We start from the raw sequence: 23184 nt of genomic DNA, 5'->3' as shown, positions 1-23184 counted from the left end.
ACTGCTAAATCAATCGTCGTACATGTGTCTCTCTCTTATTTCCTATTCATGTGCTACTTGAAAGTGATGATTAGTTTGCTGTATATAGTAAAGGAAGTCACATAGTACAATGTATGTTAATGTTTGGGATTATAATAACGATTAATATAAATTCTATAGTATGTGGCAGAGATTATTTCCAAAGGTGCCACGATATGCTGGTGGTGGTCGGCGTGTCTCTTAACACTCTTGACGTGTCAGGTCACATGTCACGATTCACGCTTCATTTTCACTCTGGCTACCAAGCAAGATATAAACTATCTCATATACATAGGTGGTGTGGAAAAAAGTCGAAAATGTGTAATAAATAAATACTAAATAAATCTAATATGAATAATTTATATATATATATATATATATATATATATATATATATATATATATATATATATATATATATATATATATGAGAGAGAGAGAGAGAGAGAGAGAGAGAGAGAGAGAGAGAGAGAGAGAGAGAGAGAGAGAGAGAGAGACCTGCGGATAGGCAGTTACGCGAAGACCATACTTTTAAGCTGTCGAAAGTGATCGAATTGGCAACGCCGCACGCATGGGAATTCCGGAATCTGCAACACCTAGAGCGGACTTCATGATGAAACAGACAATAGTTAGTCATAACGCGATGTCTCATGGTTATATCTATTTTTTCTTTTCCTACTCTCACCTTGAAAGTTTTATAATTTTGTTTTTCTGGATGTACGTGGTAAGACGGCAATGAAAATGGATCAGAGGGAACAAAGAGAAACACGAAAGAAAGAAGGAAAAAACACACACACTTTTTTTTTTTTATTATCTTATCCTGAGCCTTTGTGCGTTGTATTTTTCCGGAATTTCCGGCCCTGCAACGTTGCCAAACCTTGTACTGAGAAAATAATCGGTTTAGAGTCACTGATGGCCTTGCACTCCATACATGCCCTTCCCCCCCCTCCCTCTCTCTCTCTCTCTCTCTTATGTCATGTCACTGTATACTTTTAAGGCGTCTAAATAGTTTTTCATTTCTTTTTTTGTTTTACGATTTGTACGTACAACCTTATCATGGAATACACAGGCGGAAAAACAGCGTGGCGTCACCACACGTCATGGAGTGAGGGGCATCATGTGCGTGCACTGCTTTGCCTGGCAGCATGGACACACACACACACACACACACACACACACACACACACACACACACACACACACACACACACACAGAGAGAGAGAGAGAGAGAGAGAGAGAGAGAGAGAGAGAGAGAGAGAGAGAGAGAGTATATGATGGTTGTAACACCTCGTTGAGACCCTCACCTCAAATTTCCCTTTAAGCCGCAGTGGTTCCCAAACTTTTCCTACAGAGGAAGTAGTTATCACTTGGAGGTCCCGCACAGTCTCCGCGTATTACCTGGTTCCAGATTCCAGTAAATGTGAATTTATTCACAAGTAAAAAACACAAATGAACTAACACCAAGGAACACAACTCAATTTAATGCGAGGAATGCATTTGTTTCTTCACAACCTGATCGATGTCAGATTATCTTAATTGTGTAAGGCAATAATCATTTTTGATAAATCAATTAATCCAATTTCACTAAAAAATCGCAAATGATCCCGAAAGTACTCATGTACCACCTGGAAGGCCTCCGCGTACCACAGGTTGAGAACTGCCTCAAGGCAATAGGGTGTTCACTCTCGTTTGTTACAACTATCGTTTTGTACACGAGGAAAGGATGGTTATAAGGAAGAGGAGCAGGTAAGAAGGAGGAGGAGGAGGAGGTTCTGGAAGGGAAGAAAAAAGGAGAAGGAAGAGGAGGTGAGGAAGGAGGATAAAGAGTTAGATAGTGTTAATGAGAAGGTGATGGTAAAGACGAAGGATTCAGGAGAAGGAGGAGGAGCTGCATTTATCTCCCCTAGCAGTCATCCGTTGTTGTCATACTCTTATTGTCCTTGCTAGTAAGACTCACGACTTTGGTGTAAAACTGATGCAAAGGAGTGAACTAGCTAACACACACACACACACACACACACACACACACACACACACACACACACACACACACACACACACACACACACACACACACTCACACACACACACACACACACACACACACATAAACCAAGTGGAATGTGGGGAAGGAAAAGCAGAAGTACTGTATGTTAAGATGCATATTAATAAAAAAGAGTTAACAATCATTGTAACATATGTGCCACCAAAAACAAATTCATGGACCAATCAAGAATATAAAGACATGATAGATGACACAATAAGGAGTCTAATGAGAATCGTTAAAGAAAGGAGAAAAGTTATATTAGTAGGAGATTTCAACTGTAAAGAAGTGGACTGGGAAAATTATGAAAGTGGTATGGGGGAAGAAGCCTGGGGAGAAAGATTCTTGAACCTAATGATAGACAATATGATGGACCAGAGAGTAAAGGAATGCACAAGATTCAGAGGAAACGACGAGCCGGCGAGATTGGACCTAGTTTTTACAAGGGGTATACAAATGAATGATGATATAAGATATAAGTGCCCATTGGGAAAGAGTGACCATGTAATATTAGAAATAGATATAGAAGAGGGAAAGGAAGATAGAGACGATTCATACAAAGGAGACCGATTAAATTACAGAAAGGCTGATATTGAGAATCTCAAGAACTATTTTAAAACGTAAACTGGGAGGAGATGGAAAACTCAGAGACAATGCAAGAGAAATATAACTTATTTTTGGAAATATACAAAACAGGAGTCAGGGAATATGTCCCAAAATATAGACCTAAAGAAGAAGGAAAGAAAGATTGGTTTAATGCAAGGTGTGCTAGGGCAAAGGAGAAAAGAGATGGAGCATGGAAAAGGTGGAGGAGAAATAGAAATCCAGCAAATAAGGAAAACTTCAAGGCAGCGAGAAATGAATATGTTAAGGTGAGGAAGGAAGAGGAAAAGAACTTTGAAAAGGACATTGTCGAAAAATGTAAGGAGCAACCAAAATTGTTCTAGATTCATAAATGGAAAAATTAAGCAAAAAGAAACAATAGAAAGGTTAAAAGGAGAGAACGGGATGGTGGAAGACCCAACAAGTATGGCAGAACTATTAAATAATAAATTCCAGGAGGTTTTTACTAAGGAATCCAAATTTGAGAGGCCACAGGGTAATAGAGAGACAATCTATATGAAAGAGATTAAAGTAACCAAGCTTGAAATAAAAGAGTTAATGAAGGAACTGGATGAAGAGAAGGCAATGGGACCAGATGAAGTCTCAGGCAGAATACTGAAAGAATGTAGGGAAGAACTAGCAAGTCCTATATACAACATCATAAAATGCTCAATAGAAAATGGAACAGTACCAGTAGAATGGAAAAGAGCTGAGGTGGTTCCCATATATAAGAGCGGAAGGAAGGAAGAACCTTTAAATTACAGACCGGTATCACTAACTAGTGTAATATGCAAGATGTGTGAAAGAATAATAAAGAAACAATGGATCGAGTTCCTTGAAGACAACAAATTAATATCAAATAGCCAATTTGGTTTTAGAAAAGACGGTCTTGTGTAACTAATTTATTGAGTTTCTATTCTAGAATAGTTGATAGAGTACAAGAGAGAGAGGATGGGTTGACTGTATTTATTTGGATTTAAAAAAGGCGTTTGACAAAGTGCCACATGCAAGATTACTATGGAAGTTAGAGGAGAAGGGTGGCTTAAAAGGAAGCACATTGAGATGGATAGAAAATTATTTGAGGGGGAGAGAAATAAGGACGGTAGTTAAAGATATGAAGTCCAAGTGGAGAGCAGTAGAAAGCGGAGTGCCACAGGGGTCAGTATTGGCACCAATACTTTTCCTCATTTATATTAACGACATGCCAGAAGGAGTGAACAGCTACATAAATCTGTTTGCAGATGATACGAAACTGTGCAGAGTTATAAAGCAAAAGAGGATTGTGAAATACTGCAAGAAGACCTAAATAAGATCTGGGAATGGAGTAAAAGTGGGAAATGGAATTCAATGTGAACAAAAGCCATGTCATGGAAATGGGAAAGAGTGAAAGACGACCTGTGGGAATCTATAAGATGGGAGATGGAGTAGAACTGGAGAAAGTAAAAAGGAAAAGGACTTAGGAGTGACGATGGAAGAAAACAATCAACCAGTAAGCCATATTGATAGAATTTTTAGAGAAACATATAATTTGCTAAGGAATATTGGAGTAGCATTTCACTACATGGACAAAGAAATGATGAAGAAATTGATAAGTACTATAATAAGACCCAGATTGGAATATGCAGGAGTAGTGTGGACCCCTCATAAAAAGAAACACATAAGGAAATTGGAGAGACTACAAAAAATGGCTACAAGAATGGTTCCAGAATTTGAAGGGATGACATATGAGGAGAGACTAAAGGCTATGGATCTACCAACCCTGGAACAAAGAAGGGAGAGAGGAGACCTGATACAAGTTTATAAATTGATCAACGGAATGGACCAAGTGGATAATGAGAAACTGATCCTGAGAGAAGAATATGACATCCGAAGCACAAGATCGCATAGTAAAAAGCTGAGAAAAGGAAGATGTCTGAGAGATGTTAAAAAAATATAGTTTCCCGCAAAGATGTATTGAGACGTGGAACAGTTTAAATGAAGAAGTAGTGTCTGCAACGAGTGTGCATACTTTTAAAGTAAGATTGGATAAGTGTAGATATGGAGACGGAGCCAAACGAGCATAAAGCCCAGGCCCTGTAAAACTACAACTAGGCAAATACAACTAGGTAAATACACAGCATCGCGTAGTGTAGTGGTTAGCACGCTCGACTCACAATCAAGAGACCCGGGTTCGAATCCCAGAAAGCGGCGAGGCAAATGGGCAAGCCTCTTAATGTGTGGCCCCTGTTCACCTAGCAGTAAATAGGTACGGGATGTAACTTGAGGGATTGTGGCCTCTCTTTCCCGGTGTGTGGAATGTGTTGTGGTATCAGTCCTACCCGAAGATCGGTCTATGAGCTTTGAGCTCGCTCCATAATGGGAAAGGCTGGCTGGGTGACCAGCAGACGATCGTGGTGGTGAATTACACACTGAGTGACCAGCAGACGACCGTGGTGAATTACACACACACAGAAGAGGAAAGAGGAAAGAGGTATCAGAGATGTAAATGTTGCCTGTCATAGCTATAGGCATGACATAATAATATTATAGTGTCTGTCGTTCGCTCCCGGGCCGCGCATGCGCAGAAGACGCAACTAAACACTGGTATGTGACCCCGGCCCCGGAATGCCGCGAGACGGGCGGGGGAGGGCGGGTTTCGTGGGAGGATATGCGAGGGGTATTCGGGGGAAAGGATTAAAGTTTTGGACTTCATTAAGGCAGATATGTCAAGTACCATTTCTTAATTAAGCGATCCGATGTTTCTATTTGTTTAAGATAAGTTTGTCACATTCTGACACTGACGTCACATGCGAATACCGATCGAGAATTTTAAATCCCAAGTTTAATCGTTCAACAGCGCCTTACATCTCAAAGGGGCGGGTGAGAGAAGAGGCGGGATAGTTCAATAATGCCAAAAGAAAAATAAATAAATACAAATAAATAAATAAATAAACTAATTAAATATCTATTAAATAAATATTTAAATAAATAAAATAAATGTATTCTCTTATTCTTTTATCTCTCTTGTCAATTTTCATTAAGGATTCGCTGTCTTTAGTGCTGCAAAATGTTGTGTATTACAGTGAAAAAGATAAAGGTTAAAATAAGCTAGTTACATTTACGTTTCTTAAAGTGTCCCATAAAATATTTTTGTTTTCTCTCATACTTATCAGCACTACTCATCCCATTACTTTCGTTCTCTCTTTCTCTCTCCCCTGTAACAAAACCCGCGTGTGGATAAGTATTTAGAATAGTTTGTAAATCCAATCGTGTCAGTAATCAATCAAACAAGTTACTGAAGGCATTGAGAAATTTATAAATGAGTTACATCCAGATTTAATTGTGTTACCCATAAAAGGCCTTTTTTTTCTGTATTTGTTTAGGGGGTTACTCGTACGTACATTATTCTCTCTCTCTCTCTCTCTCTCTCTCTCTCTCTCTCTCTCTCTCTCTTGTAGTAGCAATAATTCTATAATTATTTAACATAATGATAATGGTAATAACCTGGCAATAGTAACAGTACTTATAGTAATAATTATACTGAAATAGTAGAAACATCACACGTGCTAAGCAAAACGACCACATTGTTTCAGTTAACCAAATTTTTCACATTTCAGTCACTCATTCCAAACTTCTCATGTCTAAATTAACTCGGTACTCACTCCTCTTGCTCTCCTCTCCTCCCGGTGTCCAGCTGTAGTTTTGAATCTGAGTATTTGACGAGATAATAACGATATCCCCAATAACGATGCAATACCACACTCCCTCCACCACTGCCCAGCCAACACTGATGCGAAAAGAAGTTAGAACCGAAGATAAACCAACCTTTTAATATTATATGGTAATTCTTTCCCTTTTGAATCTAATGGTTATTGGTGCATCAAAAGTGTTGTTAAATTATAAAAAGTATATGATTTAATTCTATTCATTTCCTGGGTAGGTATTGTTATTATTATTATTATTATTATTATTATTATTATTATTATTATTATTATTATTATTATTATTATTTTCTACATTTCTTGGTGGGTTTTGTGGGTTTGAATCTCGTTTCGATGCTTTGCTTTTGTCTCGAATTTGTCTCGTATGCCTTAATTACTTCTCTTTCCTTCTCATCTCTTCATTCATTCTCATCAGTTCAGTTTCCTTCCTTCATTATCATCTTTTTAATTTCCCTTCTTCCTTCTTTTCTTCATTCATCCATTCACTCATTCTGCCTTGTGTTTCCAAAAGTTTCTTAATTACAAAGATTAGTTTTAAGAAAAGTAGAAATGATGCTCGTTTATCTCTCCCCTCCTCTCTTTCTCTCTGGGAAGGCTAAAGGAAAAGAGCACCAGATGTATTCCAGTATAACATTTCCCTAAACAGATGCAGCATCGTAACAGACATTATAGACGTACCAGAGACGCCGTAATGGTAACTCTTTGAACCGTAACAGTGAGCTCAACAGATACTAAAAGAATAACAGAAACAGTCACAACAATGATAATGGTAATGATGATAAGGGAAAAGATAATAACAGGCACGGTGGTAGTGGTGGTGGTGGTGGAGCCGTGGCTCGCCAGGTTGCCCACGGCGCCCCTGCCTGGGCAGTGTCACCACCACCTCCAGGAACAGGTCAACAATATGCTTCCCGCTGCAATACTTCTCACACCTGCGGTGTGACCAAGGGTCACTATGGAGAAGGAGGAAGAAGAGGAGGAGGAGGAAGGAAGGAAAATACTGCTCAAATAAGGAAGTAGATGAGAAAAGTAGATCAAACGAAGACATGGAAAATGATAAACACACACACACACACACACACTCACACAGGCAGCAGGCATGCAGCAGCTGCTTATGTTTGGCTACACACCCACCCTCCTGCCATCCCAGTGGCGCCCTGCCCTTGGCTCGCTTCGACCTGGCTCATGTTGGCCCAGAATGACGTCATATATACGTAAACACTTTGATTTAAAAATGGGCCCTAGAAAAAAGACACTGAAGCCAGAATGCCTATTCAAATTTGAAAAGGCATTATCTTTAAATGAATATGAGGATACAAAAACATTTCCCTCTCCAGACATTATTATGACATTTACACAGTAAAGGAAAAAAAAAAAAAAAATGCTGAGCTATAACGTTCACAGTGAAACCATAGAGTGGAATCCCAGTGTTCTAGTCCAGACAAGGGAGGTCTTTAAAAAGTAATCAATTATCACACATGACAACTCACATGACATGAAGGTCCTATACTCATCCCTCCGTTCCCTCTCCTTTCTAACGCCTCTTCCTTTTTCTCCTCCAATATGCGAATCTACAAAGAATCTGCAAAGGTTTAGAAACACCTTTAGAAACTCCCTGAAAAAAAATTATGCTAATTATGAAGGAGAGATACGTGAAATTATTACTTAGCGGCGATGCGGACCGAGGAGGCGAATGAGCGAGGAGCGATGGAGGCCCGGTGGGACGGGGCGGGGAGCGAAGTATGTATCTCGTGTTATATGACCATCACGGTGACACCAATGCACTCCCAGCCGCTTCACTGCTCCCCTCCTTCTCTATCTTTCTCCCTCTCTCTCTCTCTCTCTCTCTGAGTCAGGTGTCCAGCAGTGTTTATCATGTCACCAAAACAATGTCAAACTCCGCCACGCCTCGGGACACCACCATGGGGAGAGAATCCTAAGGGCCTGCCAAGCTCCGCCATGAACAGAATAATACTGTTCGCACCCTGCAGCAACTCAACACACACTTCTCACGACGCGATGGAGATACTAACAACTGCACAACTGCACAGAGGCATCGACAGAGGAGGCAAGCAGGGGCGCCCCACAGATATCCTTTGTCAGAGCGGTAATGTTGCCTTTCAACTCTGCTTAGATATTTTAGGTTTTGAGGTCTTCTAATTAAAATTAATGATGTTATCTTAAAATTCAATCCATATAGGATATTTAAGAGTAGATACAGAATGTCAAGAGTATCATCATAATCAATGTTCTATGCATCTGTATGCGCCTGGGATTTAATACAGCAATAATTTAGCTCATGTCAGCAAGGGACGCCTAGCAGCGGTGACATCTGGTGGATTAGTTCTGAAAACTCCCCATTGGGTGTGATGAGGGTAAACATTGTTAGTGACAGCAAGTCGTTACTCCGCACTATTGCCACACCGTCGCCACGCTGCACCACACTGCTGCTTCGCTGTTTCGCGAGCAACTTCGGAAGACAATGCTGAAAAACAAAACTCCGGTGTAGTTCCTGGTGATATTTTCATTATTACTTTATTTAAGCGGAACTAGTATTAGCCAGAGTTATCAAGTAGGATAACAGGCAGGCCTGAATATGGTCACTTAGCTAATAAGGCCGCCTGATGGAAGTGCACGTGCATGACGGCGGTGCACAGGCTGTACTGCTGACTGGTTGAGTCTGAACACTGAGCTTCTGCGTGGATGTTCGTCATCGTTGTATTATGCGGCGCACACCAATGGTTCTAATATTTTTATGTTTCTGGATCATAAATAGTTCATCTACAGTCTTTAATCGATCAAATTTGAAATAGTAATCATGGTATTTTTCAAAACTAAATTTATACATCAAGTAAATACTAACTATAAGTTGTTTTTGTCAACTAAGTTTTGACATCAGTCTGTCTTTTAGTTATTTTCATTATTATTGTTATTACTTATTTTCTTTAGTAATGTACGTGAAAATGTCATCCATTGTGATTCACACACAAACTCATCATTGATTATTCTTTGTATTCAGATTACCACCTAACCAACCAGTTACTTCAAACATATTTCATGTGTTAAGGAAAAAGAAAACTATCAGGTCAGTACATTCTTTTCAGGAAGCACATGTTACAGAATATGTACAAAATAATACAGAGAACTATGTACACAACCAGTTTAAGATACCAGAGACATGGATTCATGACTCCAATTTAAAACTAAAACAAGGAGGCAGGTGAATCTTTGGTCATGGGATGGGCTCACACGTGCTCCTGCAGAGCCTTACTGTGCCTGTCAGGAATGGCCCAGTGATTCCGTCACCTGGGGCGCGCACCACTGACACACACACACACACACACACTCACTGTCCTATGTATTTCATATCGATTTCCTTTTCATTTAATTATATGGTTAGCTGACTTTATTCTTACCAAAACTGCTTATCTATTTTAATAACAATATAGTTATGGGTATCTGTATACTCTTAATAAAGACATGTCTTGGTAGGAATACAATGTCCTCAAATATGAAGGCCAGTCAATAGATGAGAACATCGCCCATTGACTGTAATCATATCATGTTCACGTTTTCTCAAGTGGTAAAACGCTGACCAGAGCCCGTGACACAGTGACACAGAGTACAGCAGCACCACTCCCTCTATGGATCCTCTTCAGTCTTTCCTATCCTATACAATGCCTGTGGGGTGAGGGCCAAACCGATACACACTGAAGTCTTTAGTTCGGGATTCTTCTCGGCAATATTTCAAGTTTTTTTTTTTTTTTATTATTGTCATACGTTCTTTGTATCACTATCATTTGTTTAGTTGATTATATTTTACTTAGTTGTTATTGATAAATCCTGTTTTGCCTTACAATCATCATTAATCACAATCTATAAAAGCACAAGATCATCCTTAAACATCATAAAAAGCCTGTCTCATGTACACACACACACACACACACACACACACACACACACACACACACACACACACACACACACACACACACACACACATCTAAATTCTAACACATTTACCTTATTTATCCACTCTATGTTCATGAGACAGTCAATCCTTTGCCAGAGTTTACACAACAATCAGTCAAAGGTGTCTTGGATACTGCCTTGCCCCCTCCCTTCACTTCCCACAGGCCAGGCACTCTTCACCCTGTCACTAAAGACGCACCGCTGTCTCCCTCTTATACATAACTATTCCCTCTGAGATCAAAATAACAACACTTCCTCATTTCCATCTCATCTACAGTTTTCATGCATTTGTTATCTTATATTGTGACCCATTATATCGTGACACGTCCTTTTATGGAACAATAATACTGCAAGCCTTTTGCTTCACACCAATTCTACATCCATATGTCTTGGAAAACATTTCCTGTTTTATATATTGTCACGTCCTACAAGAACAAAAATTAATCTTCAGTGACCTCCAAATACATCCACTATGAAGGTCCATGCTTGCCCAAGGAATTTTGTTACAGTGTTTCCATATATACAGGAAAGTTCCCTGGGACAGACACTGCCTAGAAATTATATCACAAAAAATCATCAGTCATTTGGCATTTCAAATACATATGTACATATTTACAAAAGGAAGAATAACATACAAATTCACATCGAACAAAACTGAACATTGGTCTTTCTAAGAAATGAAAGTGATCCTTGTTTACAATATGTTCACTGTCTTGAAAATATTCGCTGAACTATGTGACTGTTTTCTAGCCATGAGACACGAATGGAGCACATCCACCACAGCAGCACAGCGCTGTGGCATCTATGAACAACATGAAGTCAGTTCATCACTACAGGTGTCATTGGTGCCAAGCTTTTATGGTATGTATTAAAGCACTTGTTATACTTGTTATCCACTACCAGGAACAAACTGTCTAATGCAACATGCAGAAAGTTCCCTAAACATGTCAGGATGGCATGTTGGTTGTTCCTGTGCTACACAAAAGATATGTGGCGTCGCTTCTTAACACTGCGCACAGTCCCGTGTGGCAGCGTGGTGGCAGCGCGGGAAATTGTGTGGCAGGTAGGGTAGTCCACAGCACCGCTGATGCCTATGCTACCACTCACAGCCGAGCGGTACTCAGGGGGCGGAGGAAGGTAGCGGAAGGAAGAGAAGTGGGTGGGTAAGTACCTCCTCGGCCCTGGGCCTGGCACTGTGCGTGGCCTAAAGCCCCCGTCCTCATCACTGCTGTAGCCACTGTTCAGGGACGGCCCAGAGTGGATGGAGATGACTGTGGGGCCCGGGATGCCTAGCGGCTGCGGCATCACTTGTGACGGTGGTGGTGGTGGTGGAGGCAGTGGCTGCTCAGTCTCGCTGGGCTGCACAGTGACAGGCACTGCCCTGGCATTCTCCCCTAAGGAGGCTAATGGGGGTGGAGGTGGCAGTGGCAGTGGCACTGTGTCTGTGGTGGCAGTGGAGGCTGCTGAGGCGCCTCCGTCGGTAGTGGAATTACTGGTGGTTTCTGACAAGTCCCGATACTTGACGTCCTCATTACTGGTGTCCTCCGAGGGCTTGGAGGAGGAGGTGGAGGAGGAGGACTGGCAGCCGTCCCGCATGATGGAGCCGTTGGTCAGCACTCCAAATCGCACCGGACTGGCATACTTGACTGACGCTCTGGGGCGGCATTCCACCAGGGGCGCCTCTGGGGGGGCCGTGATGGGCTCGCCAGGCTCACCGCCGTACACATCACTTGATCCAAACTTGGAGAGTGAATTGACCCACTCCTGTACCTGGACAGTGTGCAACTTGTCTTTTAGTGACGTACATTTCAGAGAGAGAGAGAGAGAGAGAGAGAGAGAGAGAGAGAGAGAGAGAGAGAGAGAGAGAGAGAGAGAGAGAGAGAGAGAGAGAGAGAGTTTTATTGATAACATTATTGTTATCAGCACTACTGCTTCAACTCCACATCTACAGATTTACTCTTGTAGGCCTAAACATCTGTACTATGGCTGCCGGAGACGCGCGCTAATTATTTTATCAAGAAAAAAATGGGTCTAATGCGCCGCGGCAAGTATGGCACGTAACTGTAAAAAGGAATGATGCCAATTGATGGAATGGAATACAACACATACCTGACTGGGCTCCTTGTCATCCACCAGCTTGCCGTTGCTCACCACTTTGATCTCTCCGTCCTCTTCCTGTATATAAGCATTGTTTACATAGATCTTGTAAACGGGTCGGTCAGGATCCTTCTCGGACTTTCCTCGGTCCCTCCTGCAGCAGCACACACACAGCGCCACAACTGCTACAGCTACCACCACCCCACCCACCACCACACCCACTGCCACCCACACCCTCCAGTCTGGTGTCGCAGCAGTCACTCGGTCGTCGGGAGAAGACGTAGCGTTTCCCCAAGGGTCATCTGGGCTTGGTATGGTGGACATGATGACAGTCTGGATGTTGGAGGACTCGTGGTTGACAGGAGTGTTTGAGGGTGAGGTGGTGGGCAGGTCCGGCACGAAGGCTGAGACAACATTGGAGATGCTGCCTGTGTTGTTGGCAGCGTCTATGGCTCGGATGGCAAAGTACCTGAGAGGAAAGGTATTTATTTCCGCTGACTAGTGCTATTGTGTTTTTGATGAGTAGAGGAGGCTGGCCAATGCCTGTCCAAACTATAAGAAATCACTAACTGGTTCTTTACATGATGGAAAAGATACATCAAAACCAAATTAATACGTTAATATACACATATGATCAGTTGAGATAGTAAAAAAAAAAAAGAAAAAAAAATACAAAAATACAATAATGAAAAAAAAAAGAAAATTATAAATGCCTGAGAAAAAGTAATGAAATAATGAGAAGAAAAAACAAAAACAAAAACAGAATACATGAATACACAGATGATCAGTAGAGATACGTAATTAAAAAAAAAAAAAAAAAAAACACACACACACAATAAAAATAACTAATGATATGCAAAATGGAAAAAAAAGTGAAAAAAAAGCCTTGCAAATAAAAACCCTAATAAGACAAGACAACACCCAAAAGCACCACAATATCACCACCTCACCAGCACAACAGAAGCGGCAACAACACTCACCACCTAAGATTAGTGAAGGGCAGTTCGGTGAGGCAGTGCTGTGGGGTGCCGTAGGGTGCTGGTGGGGGGGTGGGGGTGCGAAGGTCTTGGGTGATGCAGTACACGGCGATGGTTGACGTGTTGAAGCGGTGTTCACTCAGAGCATCGTGTTCAGTGTACATCTTCAGCTCGTACTGCCAGGCTGGGTGGTGGGAAAGATTGCGGTCAGTCACTCAGTATGTACTTTTGGGAAAACTAACCTGATACTCTAAGAAATGTGCCCAAAAAAGGAGTCGATTATTTTAACCACATGGAAAACTGTTAATCATGAAGCGAAAAAACACAAGGAAAGAAAGAAAGAAAGAAAAAAAAAAACATGCACAGACACAATTTTGCATTTTTACCAATTAGGCTTAAAACAGGTTAGTTTCTTTTTACTAGTGCGTTAATTCACTACAAAGCTGACTAAGATACATACATGCCACATTCTCTGAGGGTAACATATAAAAGGATGCAAGTCACTACAATGACTTCATAAACTGTGTGAGAAGAAAATATGAAAAGAAAGTAAACTGAGACCATTCACTTACTGTCATGGTCATAGACGCGGCCGTGTATAAAGCAGGACATAATAACAAAAGAAGCAGTGAAAAGAGATAGGAAGTGCCATTATGGGAAAGATGGACTGAATAATAATAAAAATAGAGTAATAGTATACGTGAGTAAGAGACAAAGGGCAAGGGACATCCAGAGATTGTGCAGTCAAACCCTGACTCACCTGAGCCCTGGTCCAGGTCTCCGCCAGGCGCTGACCAGGTGAGGTTGACGAATGTGCCGTGCAGTGGCGTGACGGCCAGGTCAGTGATACGTGAAGGTGGCACGAGGTCCGCTGATGTGACTCGAGCCACTGTAAGGGTCACAGTGCCACTACTCTTGACAAACTGTCCGGCACTGATTGGCACCATGCGACCATCTGCCAGGGGAAGGGAGGGTGGTGGCTTGTTATTACAATTGGTACGATCCTGCTTCTTACAGTGATACATTTTTGTAACAGCAGATAACTTATAGTAAAAAAACTCACATTCTACAGTGCTACTCAGTCAAAAATTTCTTGAGTCTTCACAAGGTATGTAAATGTAACAGTTTTCATTACCTCCAGTATGTGCATACATCTCTTTCAAATTGATATATGTCTAATTAAAATAATATTGCAAACAAACAGCAGCAACAACAAAAGCAACAGCAGCAGCAACAAAAACAACAACAAGGCCTGGCACACTCACCCCTCCTCCTGAGCCTCAGCACGGAGGCGGCACCTTGATGGTCTGTGGCGTGGGCAGAGAGGGCGTACCGACCCTCGCCTGGTAGCCATGTCAGGTACCTCGTGTACACGCCATCCTGGGCACGCACGTCAGGCTCTGTGCACACATGTAAGGAAGTTTTCTTAGCAACATACCTATTTCTAAAAAATATCTCTCTATATATAGTATGAATACCTTGGAGGCTAAATACGCAGCCTAGCAGATGTCACACAGCCTTACCAGCATTTCCATTATCCAGCAGCTCCACAGTTGTGTCTGCAGCACCACTCTCACTCAGGCGGCTCACTCTCAGCAGCACTCGAGCACCCACCACTGGCCGGCCACCATGAGTCACCCTTGCCCACACCACCAGTGGCGGTGAATTTGGTTCCAGTGGATGGTGGGCACTGTTGCTGGTGTGTAGAGTCACTGTCACCCCTTCACTATTTGGCCGCCGTGCATACACGTCCACAGCTATGGGCACGGGAAATGCAACAGAGCTAGTCAGGAATTTGAGCGCATAAGAGAAGTTGCCACGACCACCACCCTGCTCCATCACGGCCCAGAAACGTTGGCTGCTGTCCCTCACAAGGTCCACCTCTTTCCCCAACGGACTTGTTATCTCTACAATCTGTGTGTAGGAGAGACAATCAATCCATAAGACTACAAAATAAAGGCTGCTGGTTCCAATAGAAATATTTCAGGAAGGTATATAAACATACATGGTAGATGAATAGAACTTCATAAGCACAATGGAGTATTTCAACATTTTCATGATCAAAGAGATAATGAAGAACCTTTGCATGATGTTGCGTGGTGATGACGATGAGCAGGCTGTCACTTGTCTGGGGGAGGGTCACCTGACCCCTCACAGTGCTGTAAGGGCCACTGCTCTCCACACTGCTGCGCCTCGCCGCCACCATCACCCCACCCACCTGTGGAACAACCGTAACTAATAAAGTGACTTGAAACAAGACAAGACCATTTTCCTGATAAGCACAAATATTTTATACAAGACATGCATGCAGTGTATCAGTGACATCTCTCCAGTGCGGTGCAGCGTTTGCAGGCCATACCTTGGTCAACATGGGGTCTCCGGGGAAGGCGAGGGCTGCCTGTGTGGCTGCCGTCAACACCTCTGCCACGCGCTGCTCTCCAGTTTCATCCCCAGAATTTTCCTCAGATGGAGATGTTCCAGACAGTACCCAAGCTCCCTCTGGGTGGGCCAGTTGGTCCAAAAATGGTGTGGTAGAGGAACACAGCGCCAAGGTGTGCACAATGGCTATGCTGGGGTGGGACAAGTGGCTGGGCGTCACCAACGGGTTACAAGCTGCCAGGAGCAACACACCGCTGCCTGCCACCACACCATTGTCTTCAAGCATCTGCAAACAACAAACACACAGATGAGATTGCTGCAGGCCACAGACACTGTGCCTCTGAGTGATGGCTCCATCACTAGACTGCATTCATATTGACAGCGGGGAATAACAATGATTTCCTGTATTCAATTCTTATTGTTAATGTTTTATAATACAAATACTTGATATCATGATGTTACACACACACACACACACACACACACACACACAGGCCCGGTAGCTCAGTGGTTAGAGCGCTGGCTTCACAAGCCAGAGGACCGGGGTTCGATTCCCCGGCCGGGTGGAGATATTTGGGTGTGTCTCCTTTCACGTGTAGGCCCTGTTCACCTGGCAGTGAGTAGGTACGGGATGTAAATCGAGGAGTTGTGACCTTGTTGTCCCGGTGTGTGGTGTGTGCCTGGTCTCAGACCTATCCGAAGATCGGAAATAATGAGCTCTGAGCTCGTTCCGTAGGGTAACGTCTGGCTGTCTCGTCAGAGACTGCAGCAGATCAAACAGTGAAACACACACACACACACGCACGCACACACACACGCACACAGGCGCCCACGAGCGTAAAGCTGCTAATCTCATACAATTTCATGACAAAGACAAATCCTTACTTAATTATGCTAATTTTCGGCATATTTTACACACACACACACACACACACACACACACGCACACACACACACACACACACACACACACGCGTAGTGTAGTGGTTAGCACGCTCGACTCACAATCGAGAGGCCCGGGTTCGAGTCCCGGTAAGCGGCGAGTCAAATGGGCAAACCTCTTAATGTGTGGCCCCTGTTCACCTAGCAGTAAATAGGTACGGGATGTAACTCGAGGGATTGTGGCCTCGCTTTCCCGGTGTGTGGAGTGTGTTGTGGTCTCAGTCCTACCCGAAGATCGGTCTATGAGCTCTGAGCTCGCTCCGTAATGGGGAAGACTGGCTGGGTGACCATAGACCGAGGTGAATCACACATACACACTGTACTACATACCTTGGCAGCCTCGTCCAGCACACAGTCGAGGCAGTAAAGTCCCCCGTAGGCGCCGCTCTCCACCTCGGCGCCGGAAGGGAGCAGCGCCAGCTCGTCCTCCAGCTCGGCAGCCGTGGTGGGGGCAGGCAGGAGGGGGCCAAGGGTCAGCGGGTAGGAGGAGTTGCGGTAAGCGGCCACTACCCCCACTCTCACGCCCTCACCAAGCCCCCACAGCCACCGTAGCACACCACCCCTCATCTCCTCCATCGCCACCTGCAGGAGAGGGGAGTTGAAGGCACAAACACCCACATGAAGTTATCTCTCTCTCTCTCTCTCTCTCTCTCTCTCTCTCTCTCTCTCTCTCTCTCTCTCTCTCTCTCTCAGGCGCTAAGGAACAATCCAACTCCACCTCTAGTACGTGTAATGAAGGAGTCAGGAGGGCACAGGGTTTTGATTCCGAGTCTTTCCCCTGCTAACTCACCAAGCAATACCGGAGTATAGTTACAATCACTTTCATGCCTCATCCCTCCTTTGTTTGGCAGCGCGAGGAACGTCTCCACTTTGTTCCGCTGCTTCCCAATACACATGATTCACACAATACCACACGCTTTGACTGCGGATGACGGTCTGACGATTTTTCCTTCACATGAGTAATCTGGGACGATTTACATTACAAGGGCACTGGCCAAGGGAAAACAAAGTGTTGGAAAAAAAAAAATCCCGCTGGTTGCCAGGCCCTGTTAAGAGGAAAGTAGGAGAAAGAGAAAAAACAAAAAAATCTAAAAGGAGGGTCCAGTTAACGTAAGAGCAACGTACTGAGAGCAACTAAAACCAAAGGCTCGGGAACGGGTTTGCACTACACCCGTCGGAGAGAGTGCTGCGTTTCATTAGTCACTTGTCACCGGTGTCTTTCAAAATTCTCGTCTTGTAGGTACAGTACTTGCATTTCATTAACTCACAGTACCATGGCATCAATCCAACATTGTTCTGCGTATCAATGCATTGTTTATATTTTCTTGCATCAGTCTAATATCATTCTGTATATGATCGCATTGTTTATATTTGCTTTATGACGATCATTAACCCCTTCAACGCATTTCTACTTTGACCATTTTATTGATATTAGAAAGGGTCTATGGGAATTAGTGGCTACAGTCTTCACTAAATTAATCCCTACACGAGTTTCTGATGCTGTATAATATCACCAAATGGAAACCAGATGAATAGGAAAATGCGTCATGATAATAAAGGGGTTAAAAGGTTAAAATAATAAGTTATGTCGTTGTCTCTTTAACAGCGACTAATAACAGGTACTTTGTAAATATGGGGTCGTATTCATAAACACTTTACTCTCTCTACGACTATTCTCTAAGGACACAGAGATGACGGATCGGGTTCTGAAGAGAGTATTTCCTGTCAGTAACGCAGAAATCACGTTAATTTGTCGCTATAACCATTTATAAATCCTGAAAAACATGTATGTCGTGAAAGTGTTTTAGAATAGGAACCCTGGAAATCGTCTTTGGTACTCATTGGGTCAAGCTTGAAGGGAAAACCATACCAATCAAGAGGTGGGTGAGTGTATGCATGAGATAAGAGAGTAATGGGTCGCATCGTGCCTTACCTGTGCTATGGCTTGGTCTGAAAGGTCCAGGGCCAAGACCACGACACTCGGGGCAGGTGCCAGGAACTCTATTTCTGGAGGAGGGGGCAGAGATGAGGGCAAGGACGAGGAGGAGAAAGAGGAGGGGGGCGGGAAGACGGATGACATGGTGGTGGTCGTCGTGAGGTCAAGGTACGCCCAGTCTTCGTTGTTTGCTCTTCTTCCCTCTTCTTCCTTCCTCTCCTTCCCTGTCTCATCCCCATTCAGTTCCTGGTGCTGTTGCTGCTGCTGCTGCACGTCAACTCTTCTGGAAAAATAAACATCAAAGTAGTGATGATGTATATACTATAGTGCCGTCTATATATTCTCTCTCTCTCTCTCTCTCTCTCTCTCTCTCACCTGGAACTCTCCGCGTGGCTTCTGTTCCTCTGGCGAGTGGTGGGGTCATGCTGGAACGTCAGGTCAGCCGCGCGAAGCCCCTCAGTAGACGTGGAAAAACCGCGGGTGGATAGTGACGAGGATAACAATGGTAATGATGACGGTGACGGGGAGGATGCGGAGGAAGATGCGGCAATATGAGCGGTAACGAGGCTAGGGCGCATTGGGATGACACCCGGCTGAGGAGAAACACCACTTCTTCTCCTCCTTAACCTTACGCTTCCTTCCCTGTCGCTGTGTGTCACCTGTCCATCACCTGGCGCCCCGGAGCTCCCCCCGAGCGGTGAGGCGGACGGGTGGAGTTGATCAGATGACGCAGTAGGGAATTTCTGTCTCTCTGTTGAGGTGTCCTCGCTCGCCGCTCCTCCCTGGGTGCTTTCCTCTGCAGGTATGGGTGAAAAGGAGGCGCCAGAGGGATCTGGGGCCGTGTGAAGTGAGACAGGTAGAGGAGAGTGGGTGGCAGGGGCTGTGGTGGAGGTGGCGTGGTTGAGGGTGAAGTCTGGGTGTCGCCTCATAACGTCCCACACACTGTTGGCGCCACATAGCAGGTTGTGGGGTGTCGGGGAGTCCTTGTCGTGAGTGTCGGTGTCGCAAAACTCCCACACCTGCGACACAAACATACGCATTAAACACCAGGCGGGTAACACACACACACACACACACACACACACACACACACACACACACACACAGACAAGAATATTATTACCAACGCAGTATTTATTTAGACAGTCTAAACACTACAAAACACTACGGATCAAGGCAAGCACTGCACTGTACATGAACATCAATTACATTAAGATTAAGTGAAGTATGTATGTGAGTATATATTGTATAATATTAGCACATTCGTTCTTCTTCAAGCTCATTAAACCGATTTTACTCTTTTTCTTGTTCATAATTAATTACTATTAGTTTTGTTTGTCTCGAGTTACTTTGCGCTAATTTTCAGTTAATATGTTTGTTTGTGTGTGTGTGTGTGTGTGTGTGTGTGTGTGTGTGTGTGTGTGTGTGTGTGTGTGTGTGTGTGTGTGTGTGTGTGTGTGTGTGTGTGTGTGTGTGTACGCTCACCTGCGGCAAGTCTGAGTGGTAAGGAGCGAGGTGTTGCGCGGGGCAGATGCGTCCGGCACCCACAGGCACTGCTCTTCGGCTCCCTCCTGGCACTGGTCCGACCTGCGACAATACCCCCGACACACCGTCAGGAAGGAAACTCTCTCACTGCCTTCACCATCCATCACTCCACTCCACTCTCACTCAGGCAAGAACATTATATTAAGATAAGCTATGAAAGCATGAAAATCTTACTGCACACCATTTTTTTTGTTTATTATAGGAAGATACTCGTTCTATAATGTCCGCCACACACACACACACACACACACACACACACACACACACACACACACACACACACACACACACGGGGAGGTTGCAGACAAAGACTCAGAAAATCAAATCTTCCCACGCCGGAGGAAGTAAAGGCAAGGAGGCGGCCTGACGTCAAGAATAGCGGCACCTGACGAAACAATAACACAACATTTTCAAGTAACAAATCAAGAAGCCACGCGAGGAAATGACTGAACATTATTATACAAGGAAGAGAACAAAATATGCACCAAACAACATGAACTTATGCTTGGTTGGTGAACTTTGGAGCTCTGTAGAGGAAAGGATAAGAGACACGTATATTATGTAGACAACATTTATTTTTTTCTTTTTCTTTTCATTTATACCATGTGGGCATTTCACGGGAATTTCTGGGCTAAAGGGGATATTGTTTGGGGTACCTCCTATCTCAAAGTCCACCCGCTAGGAAACCGTTGCCCCGAGTGAGGAAGCCCAACCTACACTCAGACCGTGGACAGGATTCGAACCCGTGCGCTTGGAGACCCCTCGGACCCCAAAACACGCAGGGTTCCACTGTACCACGGCGGCCCTTTCTTGAACAGTCTTGAGTTTTTTGGGAGTTAACGAGATGGATTTATGACGTTAGAGATCAATATATTTTTTTTCATAGTAAGATATGATAAGGGATAATATGCAACTTTTTTTTTGTTATATATTTCTTTTCTGATTGATTTCTCTAATATCGTACCCAAACAATTTTGTATTAGAATTATTGAAATAGAAAAAAAAAATATGAATATGTCGACTGCTGTATTGCCTAAATAAACACCCTACATCACTTTAAACATACAGGGTACGTTAGATAAAAGAAAAATGTGCAGTACCGTATATCATGTTGCCTAGGTACGTAAACACATTACCTTAACTGTGCAAGATACGTTAATGCAGATGGAAGGATGTGAGTCTAATGTACAGTATCACGTAGCCATACCAGGTGAAACAAGTGTACGGTGAATGTGTGCTGAGGGAAGGGAGACTGCAATATAACAAACGAGTGTCCACCAATAAACAGTTATGCGAAGAAGTACAATAGTGTCCACAATAAACAGTGACGAGGAAGTACAGTAGAGGTGCAAATGTTAAACTGTTACAGTCTACAGAGGCAATACAAGAGAGGCCAAAAAAACGTCACAACCTTGATTCGGTCTTAAAAAATACGATGAATAGAGGAGAATAACTGTCTGAAAATACACACGTACGTACACACACACACACACACACACACACACACACACACACACACACACACACACACACACACACACACACACACACACACACACACACACACACACACACACACACACACACACACACACACACACACACACACACACACACACACACACACACACACATTTCTCTCTCTCTCTCTCTCTCTCTGCCACGTATCACCAGAAATTTCTTACAGTTTTCTTGTTTTGTAACACACACACACACACACACACACACACACACACACACACACACACACACACACACACACACACACACACACACATTCTCTCTCTCTCTCTCTCTCTCTCTCTCTCTCTCTTACCCTGAGGCGGCCACCCAGCGTCCTGCGTCTGGGTTGTCGGTGCAGGCTGTGGGTGTGGGGGCGTCGTCCCTGCGGTGGGTGGCGGGGTAGCGTGGGTGGGCATGGTAGCCGCGCTCTTCAAACACGCCCCATCGGTACCTTGCCCACGCTCCGACCAGTGCACGGCCTAAGGGGACAGTACTAACATTAGCTAACCGTCATTCTCTCTCTCTCTCTCTCTCTCTCTCTCTCTCTCTCTCTCTCTCTCTCTCTCTCTCTCTCTCTCTCTCTCTCTCTCTCTATTTTCTTCTGATATTTATTCCTTCTCTTTCCTTTTCTCTTTCTTCTGTTCTCTCTTTATCATTTATTTCCTTTCGTTATTCAGTCATTACTCATTCCGTCCGCAGTTCTTTTTTCCTTTCCTTATATTTTCTTACTACGCTTTTCTTTTTCACTTTTTTTTTTTCAAAATTTCACTGTCTACTTTCATTATTCCTTACTCTTCCTATCCCTCCCTCTTCTTCCATGCTTCTCCTTATCTTTCCCTACCTCCTTCTTTTTTCCCCCTTTTGTGTCATATTCTTATCTCTTCGGCCTTTTCTCTTTGCTTCTCTTTCTCTTTTCTCCTTCTCTGTTGCCATCCATCCCTCTTCCGTGTCCTTATCTCCGTGTCTCTGCTTTTCCTTACGTCTTATATGTATTAAGTCACTGTCCTTTCCTTTGCCTCTCTTATTATCGTTACCTTGTCCTTCACCCTTTTTTTCCTTGTCTTTCTTCCTTCCTTCTCGTTTCTCTTATCATTCTTATATCATTTTTCTTCCTTCTATTCCTGTCTTTTTGTCTTTCCTTCCCCTACTTCTTCTTTCTAATATTATATTTCTGCTGTTCATTCTTACTCTTTCTTCTCCTTTCCTTATCGTTACTTCCTCGTTCTTCTCTTCTTTACTTTCCTTTCTCACTTTTCTTATTCTTTCTTTTCTCTATTCTTACTTCTCTATCATCGTTTTCTTTTCTCTTTTTCTTCCTATCTTCTCGCTTCCTCTCTATCTGTTCTTTTTATTTTATCTTTGTCTATTTATTTCCTTTTCCCTATTCTTGTTTCTGTTTCTTCCCTTTCATTACCAACGCTTATTATTCCTTCCTTTCTTCTGCTTTTGCTTCGTTTTTCTGTCCC

General features: G+C 43.4%; 1 protein-coding gene across 1 annotated transcript in view; it reads right to left on the bottom strand.

Annotated features, from left to right (window-relative positions):
- Positions 1-9453: 9453 nt before the first annotated feature.
- The window catches only part of LOC123505181, a 26255-nt gene continuing 12524 nt past the window's right edge, over positions 9454-23184 (bottom strand). Inside the window, exons 6-18 of the mRNA XM_045256344.1 lie at positions 22032-22147; positions 20156-20257; positions 19046-19689; positions 18668-18953; positions 17065-17316; positions 15773-16078; positions 15494-15631; positions 14937-15327; positions 14679-14813; positions 14174-14368; positions 13417-13597; positions 12449-12905; positions 9454-12109 (exon numbers count right to left, since the gene is read on the bottom strand). Coding sequence (XP_045112279.1) covers positions 11315-12109; positions 12449-12905; positions 13417-13597; positions 14174-14368; positions 14679-14813; positions 14937-15327; positions 15494-15631; positions 15773-16078; positions 17065-17316; positions 18668-18953; positions 19046-19689; positions 20156-20257; positions 22032-22147 — 3998 coding nt within the window. The 3' untranslated portion in view covers positions 9454-11314. The remainder of the gene's footprint in view (positions 12110-12448; positions 12906-13416; positions 13598-14173; positions 14369-14678; positions 14814-14936; positions 15328-15493; positions 15632-15772; positions 16079-17064; positions 17317-18667; positions 18954-19045; positions 19690-20155; positions 20258-22031; positions 22148-23184) is intronic.

Source organism: Portunus trituberculatus, chromosome 17 (genome assembly GCF_017591435.1).
Source record: "Portunus trituberculatus isolate SZX2019 chromosome 17, ASM1759143v1, whole genome shotgun sequence".
Lineage (NCBI taxonomy): Eukaryota > Metazoa > Arthropoda > Malacostraca > Decapoda > Portunidae > Portunus > Portunus trituberculatus.
Note: the sequence above shows the minus strand (reverse complement) of the source record. Positions and strands in the feature narration are given on the sequence as shown.